The 9,380-nt window shown below is 37.8% G+C and overlaps 1 protein-coding gene across 1 annotated transcript; it reads left to right on the top strand.

The window, feature by feature from the left end:
• Positions 1-376: 376 nt before the first annotated feature.
• Positions 377-9,072, top strand: ckma (creatine kinase, muscle a). The gene is made up of 8 exons (XM_057820786.1): positions 377-506; positions 1,354-1,562; positions 1,653-1,807; positions 5,210-5,342; positions 6,089-6,260; positions 8,152-8,275; positions 8,349-8,538; positions 8,608-9,072. Exons 2-8 carry the CDS (start codon positions 1,370-1,372, stop codon positions 8,784-8,786), a joined length of 1,146 nt encoding a protein of 381 aa, XP_057676769.1. The 5' UTR covers positions 377-506; positions 1,354-1,369; the 3' UTR covers positions 8,787-9,072.
• The last annotated feature ends 308 nt before the right edge of the window (positions 9,073-9,380 follow it).

Here is a 9,380-nt window from a genome sequence, read left to right as displayed (position 1 = left end):
CCAAACTAAGAACACACTTGCGTAATATTTACATAAGGCATCATGGATTCATGGCAGAAGTCCACCAGCCTTTTCCAACGTTCACACTTCACACCACTGTGTGACGTACTTTAAGATTAAAAAGTCTTGCTCAGCTTTTTCAATTTGTTTCACCTCCCTTGCCCCGGTGACATATGCACCCTTGTGACCCTAACCACTTCTCAGATACCCTCCCTGTCCATTGGTTCTATGTATGGGCGGGTGCGTCTTAGAGTGGGGTGACGGTACAGCTGTGGGTGCCCTTCTCGGCTGACTGAGGTGTGCCCCTATCATAAAGTGTATATCGTGCGCAGGCTGTAGCCAATCAGACTAGAGCAGGCACTAAAATGGCAAGACCAATGGTTGAGTGTCTGCCCGGTATATAAAGAGGGTGCAAAGACCTTCAGAGCTGGGTGACCCCTAATTTGGCCACAGTGAACAGGATCTGATCCCAAGGACTGTTACCTCTATTCTTGTCTAGTGTGCAGGTAAATATGGCTTTTTATTAATTAGATTCAAGAAATATGATGAAGCTGCAGTATTTATGGATTTGGAGACCCCCCTACAAGAGATAACATTGTCAGACGCCAAACATAAGTTTTTTTCTAATGAGATTTTGGCTACAATCCTACATGGATTAATTCATTGAATTTGCCTGATGGATTTATATGCAATTGTGATTTAAATGCTGGAATTGACTGTACACGGTGTCATCTTAAAGGTGTTAAGGAACCTTTCAATTACAATGTACCTTTCTGGATTGATGTAAAAGTTAAAATCAAAAGTGATTCTTAATTTTTTAAACAATTTTAGTTTGTTAGAATTCATAGTTTATGTACAATTGTCAGCCCATGTTTGAGTTAGTTAGGTTTACTTGAAAATACTCGAAACAAACAGACTGTGCAGCAGAATGGAGGAACCTTCTGCTGCACATTGTCAAACGTTAAGCCTTGAGATGACCTGATGCCCAGCATGACACATATGTTAAGGGCCGATTTCCTATTGTAAAGCATGACTTCAGAACATGGTCATTTGCTAAGCAAATGCTCACTCTACATCTTGAGGAGAGGGTTCGCATGCAGACCTGATGAAGCTAAAAATACTGCCACGCCACTCCTCCTCCCTCTCAACCCAACTCTATTTTAAGTTGACATATAATACATTGGCAACAGTGTAACACATGTAACCGGGATTCCTTTCAGGCACATAAAAAGTCTGCAGCTGTCACTTTCGAGCTATTCCATATCATGTCGTTTTTCAGATCATTAACATATCGGCTTACCTGTGTTTTCCATAGTGTATTGAACATCTTGTATTTGCATTTTTTCCTTGCAGTGTCAGAAAAGCAACCATGCCTTTCGGAAACACCCACAACAACTTCAAGCTCAACTACAAAGTTGAGGAAGAGTACCCTGACTTGTCCAAGCACAACAACCACATGGCCAAGGTTCTGACCAAGGAAATGTACGGCAAGCTGAGGGACAAGCAGACACCTAGCGGCTACACCTTGGATGACGTCATCCAGACTGGTGTTGACAACCCCGGTATATAGCGATAATCAAATGTATCGGTAAATGAATAAGATTTCATAGGGGGAAAAATCTCACCAATCTGCTCATTATTCCAATTCTCAGGTCACCCCTTCATCATGACTGTTGGCTGTGTTGCTGGCGATGAAGAGTCCTATGAGGTTTTCAAGGATCTGCTGGACCCCATCATCTCCGACCGTCATAGTGGATACGGCCCCAATGACACCCACAAGACTGACCTGAACTTCGAGAACCTGAAGGTCATTGATAAAGATAATCAAAAATGAATAAATTAGGGCTGTCAAAATTATCGCGTTAACGCGCGGTAATTAATTTTTTAAATTAATCACGTTAAAATATTTGACGCAATTAACGCACATGTCCCGCTCAGAAAGTATTCTGCCTTTTGGTAAGTTTCACGGCAAGGCTTTTTGTGCTGTCCAACAGCGAACTCTTGTGGTCGTTTTGCGACATGGTTTATTGTTTTCTTGCCAGTTCATTATGGCTGCACGACGTCTCGGGCTGATAATGTTGTGCTGATATGATCCTTGGACAAGATTTGTCCATAAGTATGGTTGTTGTAAAGAATGTACATATTATGTTAGTAAGCGAAATGTTATATTTTTTGTATGAGACGCTTTTTGTTTATGTTTAGTGAACCTGTATAGCGTGCTAAGCTAACGTTGTTGCTGATGCAATGCTTGTGTACTTTTATTTTGTAGTTTTACGACGGTCTAAAGAGGACAATGGTTTGAGGCCATTTTATTAATAAATCAGATGAAAAAGGAAGAAGTCTAATTATTAAGGCGTCGTTCACTAGCTGTCTAGCTTTGGAAAAAGTAGACGCTTCGGAGTGAGGACTGCATAGACAGATTTAAATGACAGTAGAGTGAAATGCCCACTACAGTCCTTATGTACCGTATGTTGAATGTACCGTGGGGAGAACAAGTATTTGATACACTGCCATTGGGAAAACCCATTGGCAGTGTATCAAATACTTGTTCTCCCCACTGTATATATCCATCTTGTGTCTTATCTTTCCATTCCAACAATTTATTTTACAGAATATATATATAATTTACAGAAAAATATAACATATTTTATAGATGGTTTGAATTGCGATTAATTGTGATTAATTAATTTTTAAGCTGTAATTAACTCGATTAAAAATTTTAATCGTTTGACAGCCCTAGAATAAATAAATAAATAGGCAGGGAATGTTAACTAGTTAAATCTTGAAAAGAAAAGAAAGGTTGAGCCTTTTGTCTGTTTTATTTGAGTCTATATTCTAAATTGATTTAATTGAAAATAACTTGCTTCAAAACAGAGCAGAACCCAGTTTCAATTTAGAGCGCTGTCCTTTAGATTGGTGGACCAAACATGTACACTGTACAAAAAAAAAAAAAAAAAAAAAAAAAAATTATGATAATAATAATTAGCGGTCACCCAATACATCGGCCGGCCGATCTATGGACTTTTTTTTTTCAACATTGGTCATCAGCCAATTAGCAAATAAATAAATGAATAAATAAGCTGATAAAAAAAGGATTTTGATCAGGCATCTGTGTGGGCAACTGTGGCCACCCTTGACTGACGGTAGGACCTCGGAAGGACCCTGCAGCAGCTTGAAGGCAGGCTGCTACAGGAAGCTTAAAGGGTACCATGGATAGAAAGACATGTAATTCTTAAAAGACAAATGTTAGTACGAGTTATAATAATTTGATATCAACACCCCTCTTGATGTTTTCGTTTCAGAAAAATTTGTAAAATTATTTTAACTAGTAGGTCGTCATTGTTGTTGACGTTGCATGCCGGTGACGTTACATGGCCATGCTGCCGCACTTCCACCGTGTCACTCATTAACTACATTTACAAGTCCTGGATCTGCCCTTCCAATTTGAACCTGAGTGGAACATTAATGTGAAGGACAGCAAAAGGGATGAGTTGAGTAGCGTTTATGTGTCAAGTTCGCTAGTGACAGCACTCCCCTGCGCTAGTGACAAGAGCAGGAGAGTGTTTGATGTCAAAAACTTCAAAAACTGTCAAAAATTTTCACAATAAACTATTGTGTGATCCAACTTATTCCAATATTATTATGGAGATAGTTAGCATCCACAGCTGCCATCATGTGCTTTACATATGATTAGGGTATAGAGTGAAACACAGCAGTTTGATTATTTTTGCTGATAGCCCGGGGCCGTGCATAACAACACATATAAACGTTTGCCTCTACTGAGACGTCTAATGACCTCTTACCTTATTTTTGTCACTTAAAAGCAGATGTCCACATTGTTGATCATCCTGCCCGTTGCTTCCCGGTGAATAAGCGACACGTAAAACAAATAAATGTATTAATACCCAACAGATTATAATGACGCCTTATTTTGCACATCGAGATCTAAGAGGCAGAGAAAGGCAAGTGGACACAGGCGTTCATTGGACAGCGCCGTTTATTGGCATAAGCTTCGGCAAATTCTTCAGAACAAACATTAGTGTATTATAGTGAAAATACAACAAAAAAATATTCATATCTCTCAAAAAAATAATGTTCACACAAAAAGAAAAGTGCTTCAATCTGTATTAATGAGGCCCTATTCTCAAACGGTTAAACAACAATGCAAAGAGAACTGGCATTCACAATCAAAATAGATATGCAAAATACACATAAAACTTAGTCAGAGTTTGGTAAAACTATTTAAACATTTTAGCAACTCGTTAAGCTCAACAAATACACTGGATGGCAATATTTAGTCACAATATACAAACTATAATGCTGGGAGCCAGTATCAGGAGTCTTGTATGTTGTGAAGACCACACTCAAATGAACGTAAGGTACAATGGATGTCAATAGGTGTCGGTATCGGCATCAGCTTTTGGAAAATCCCATATCGGTTGACTTCTAATAATAACAATAATAATGTACAAATAAGTTGGCAGAATTTGAAATTTAATGTTGACCATTTTCGCTTAAATTTTTCAAGTTTTAAGAAAAAAAAAAGTTAATGATTAAAACTCAACATTTTAAGTAAACTGGGCATCAGTTAAGTAGTTTGAACCCAAAAGGTTTGGTAAATTGGACTTCAGTTAAGTAGTTTGAACTCAACAAAGGTAAACTGGACTTCAAGTAAAAATATATTAAGTTGCCGCAAGTGGAATTTTAACCTGATCAAAGTGTGCAGACTACTGAGCTAAACACCCAACAAGTTCAGAAAACCATCATTTCAAGATTAAATATGGCACACAAAGTTGAGCATGTAAGTTAATTCAAGTTATTTACTCAAGTACACATATTTTAAAAAACAAGTTACGTATGAGAACTTACGTTATGTTTACTCTTCAGTTAGCATGACTGGGTTATAATACTATATATACAGTATAATATATATATGAACTCATTATGACTTTCATTTTCGGAGGGGACACCATTTAGGGAGGGGATACACCTAAAAACTGATAGGACAGGAAGAGGGAAGTCAGGACAGATTAGGGTATGACTATTGCTAATACATATACTATTCAATTTAATACTGGTTTGTGTGTATGACATAGTGGTTAATCACAGTTAAGTTAAAGAATCTCAAGCTATTAATGACAATCAAAATTTTAATCAGTCCTAATTTGGTGCAGAATTTTAACGCTGCCACACTATTTTTTTTTAACAGGGTGGTGATGACTTGGACCCCAACTACGTTCTGTCCAGCCGTGTCCGTACTGGCCGCAGCATCAAGGGATTCACCCTGCCACCCCACAACAGCCGTGGAGAGCGCAGAATAATCGAAAAGCTGTCTGTTGAGGGTACGATGGATCGGATAGTATTGTTAAATGCAAACAATAGGCTGCCTTCTATATATTCATTAATTGTAGAAATACTAATTTAAAGAAAACAACGTCACCTATATGAACTGTTCTTCTTATATTGTCTTATAACCTGTTGCATGACCATACTAGGCCAAAAATATACACAAACAAATCAGACTAGAAAATCTACAGAAATTAAACATTATCAGTCCAAAGAACATGAGAGCCCTCTGGTGGAGAAAACATTTCCAACCATTAAATTAAAACGATCATATCTACGGTTTTCCGTAATAATAATAAATGTGACTGCATTATGTCTGATTTGTTTAATGGAGTCATGTGATTATTGTTGCAAAGTCTCATTGGTAAAACTGGTAGAGCCACTATGGACATCTCAGGCAGAAATAAGGTCAAATCTAATATGTAGAATGAATAGGAAAAATACAAGGACTCCAGTGAAGCCATTGAGTAAATGTAATGAGTTAATACTTACCTCTGCCCACAACAGTCCATTAATCAAGTACAGTTCAGTTATAGTCAAGTTAATAAACAAAAGATTGACATTTCATATTTTACAACTGTTTATTTTCAAATATTCTGTCAAAAATCTAGGAGCAGTGTCAATGCCCAAACTGGTATTTGTTAAAAATGTTTGAGAACCATTGGCCTATCCGCTATCACTTACTACAGGTAATGTTGTCAATGCAAACCATGTGACTTCCTATTCGTACGCATTTCAACAGCTCTGACCAGCCTGGATGGTGAGTTCAAGGGCAAATATTACCCCCTGAAGACCATGACTGATGCTGACCAGGAGCAGCTCATCGCCGATCACTTCCTGTTTGACAAGCCCGTCTCCCCCCTGCTCACTTGTGCTGGTATGGCCCGTGACTGGCCTGACGCCAGAGGCATCTGGTGAGTATGTACCGTTGATTAATGCCATATGCAATCACCAAAAGACAATAAACCACTTCATTAACGAAACCAGCAACACAACTGATCTGTAATCCATCCACCTCCTTTGACTTTGGGTGTAATTTCACTGTTGACTACTCATTAGCTGCAGTAGAATTAAAACAAAAATAAAAATTAAAATAAATAAATAAAATCTTTTTAATGAGATATTATCGCATTCTAACCTTGTTCCTATCCAAAACCTCCGGGCTTTTTGGGGATTTAATGGGTGAAACACGATAATATAACAAGGGTCGCAATACAGAAATCGAGATTTTCATTTTTCAAATATTTACCCTTTTAAACGTTTTTTTTTCTTTTTTTTTTCTCCAATTTTTCTTTGTTTGGATAGATTATTATCATCTAAAATATCGGGGAAAATGCGACAGTAACAAACAAAATACCATAAAGCGATAGTTTATGAGGTAGATATCCGTGACCTGTTTACAGACACTATTTTTTTCATTGTGATGTAATTTGTTTATAAGTTTACAATACGCGAGTGAATAATTTTATAAAGTTTTTTTTTTTTTTTTTAACTCAGTATGAGACATCAATCAATGATTCTAAGCTAAAAATGCTAGACAGTTCGATTGATGAATACAGTTACTTATCTTCTTTTTATGGCTGGGTTGAAATAAAAGTGGTTGCGCTGTGCTGGTAAATGGGGGTCTCCAGGGTAAATTGGACAAATTAAAAATAGTTTGGGGTCTTAATACACCGTAAAACTGCTATGGCAGCATATAGACATATTGTTCTATCAAACACAACTGTTCTTTTGACTTAAAATACAGCTGTTTAGTTTAAAGAGGAGTGCAAGGGCAGAAACAGCTTTTTCAGCCTTGTCTGTGTTTTCCGCCAAATACATACAGAGACCTAATTCACGATTCAAGTAAAGAACCAGAAATTTCATTTACCTTTCAGTTTTATTTAAATCTCTGTATAATGGAAAAATCAAGTAATAAAATTGACTGCACTGTAAATGAGGCTTAACAAACTCCAAAATTTAGCTTAATAGCGGACTGCAAGAGAAAAATGTCCAGGCCAAAATGTACCCAAACACAAATCAACATTACTTCAATCAAAAAGTTGCTTCAATCCAAAAAAAAAAAAAAAAAAAAACCTCACAATCAAAAAAAAAAAACAAACAAAAAAAAAAAAAAAAACACACACACAAAAAATTAAAAATTAATCAAAGAAAAATAGCTTTCACATGCATTTTTTTGTTTTTGTTTTTTTGAGTTTCAAATTTAGTTTTGCATTCAAACATTTTTTTTTTGATTGAAGTGACTTTTTTTGGTTGAAAATATATATTGACGCAAATTTTTTTTGATTGAATAATAAAGACACAAATCTACCTCCATATGGCTCCGCCCAGGGGATTTTTGACTGAGGTAACTACATTGGCACGACACCAGCGGGCATACGAAATTCAATGGATGACGATCTTGGCGAAAAGTATTGCCTAAACGGCCTGATTTAGAATTCCCCTCAAGAATGATGGGAAACAAAAAACGTTCATTGTCAACTTATTATTATAAATATTGTAATAATAAGTTAATTTTATTGCTGACACTGCGTTTTGGGGTCGTCAACATGTTGTGCCCTCCCTGCCCCAAAAGTCAAACTCTGCCTATGAGTAAAGTGTAACATAGGCGTCAATTTGAAAAGTAGTGGATTAAAAGGAACAGATACCTACTGTAAAATGTAGTGAATTAAAAGTAAAAAGTACCACTTCACATTTGTTTCCAAGTACAGATACACAAAAATGTACTTATGTACAGTAACGAAGTACTTTTACTTGGTTACATTCCAGCACTGTGTAACGCGCTTCTACCCACCTCTATTTAAGGCACAACGACAACAAGACTTTCTTGGTCTGGGTGAATGAGGAAGATCACCTGCGTGTCATCTCTATGCAGAAGGGTGGCAACATGAGGGAAGTCTTCAAGCGTTTCTGTGTTGGCCTTCAGAAGGTAAAATGACACGATGTCAAAGAGGAAGACAAAGTTTCTTTGACTTCCCTTCTTTGCTTCTTTGTTTCACCAGATTGAGGAGATCTTCAAGAAGCACAACCATGGCTTCATGTGGAACAAACATCTGGGTTACATCCTGACCTGCCCCTCCAACCTGGGAACCGGTCTGCGTGGTGGTGTCCACGTCAAGCTGCCTAAGCTGAGCACGCACCCCAAATTTGACGAAATCCTCAACAGGCTGCGTCTGCAGAAGCGTGGCACAGGTATGAATTCAAATCTTGATTTACACAAAGTGTAAATCGCTGCCAAACTTCTGGCCTTGTTCTCCACAGGTGGTGTTGACACCGCCTCCGTGGGTGGTGTGTTCGACATCTCCAACGCTGATCGTCTGGGCTCCTCTGAGGTCGAGCAGGTCCAGATGGTGGTCGATGGTGTCAAGCTGATGGTGGAGATGGAGAAAAAGCTGGAGAAGGGAGAGGCCATTGACAGCATGATCCCTGCCCAGAAGTAAAGGGGAACAATCCTGTTGTTTTCTAATCATCATTTAATGTGCAATCGAGCCAACTGGTGCGCGTGCAGAGGACACAGCAGCTCATGGGAAGACTCTTGACTCTGCTCGCGTCCTTGTCCTCCTTCCAGCTTTTCTCACATTCTGTTGTGTTAGTTGGTAACATCCTAGGATCAATCCCCACTGAGCTAGGCTTGCCTGGCAAATGTGGCAATACTTCACTTTTTGGTATAAAAAGTAATAATTATTGAAACTGTTCACTGTTCAATAAAAAGCCCCATTAAAAATACATGGGAAAAGTTTGTTCTTTATGTTGAAGAGGAAAAAATGTTTTTATTCTCTAAAACGAAGAGAGAACGACACACAATTCAGGAGCAAAAAGAAAGCAATAAACAACTACGCTAATCCAATGACCTATTAAAAGCAGGACCTTGGTTCTTGGTTCGTTCATGAACTAGGGCTGTCAAACGATTAACATTTTTAATCGAGTTAATTACAGCTTAAAAATGAATTAATCGTAACTAATCGCAATTCAAACCATCTATAACATATGCCATATTTTTCTGTAAATTATTGTTGGAATGGAAAGACAAGACA

Source organism: Corythoichthys intestinalis, chromosome 18 (genome assembly GCF_030265065.1).
Source record: "Corythoichthys intestinalis isolate RoL2023-P3 chromosome 18, ASM3026506v1, whole genome shotgun sequence".
NCBI classification, from domain to species: domain Eukaryota; kingdom Metazoa; phylum Chordata; class Actinopteri; order Syngnathiformes; family Syngnathidae; genus Corythoichthys; species Corythoichthys intestinalis.
This window is presented reverse-complemented; position numbering and strand designations above follow the sequence as displayed.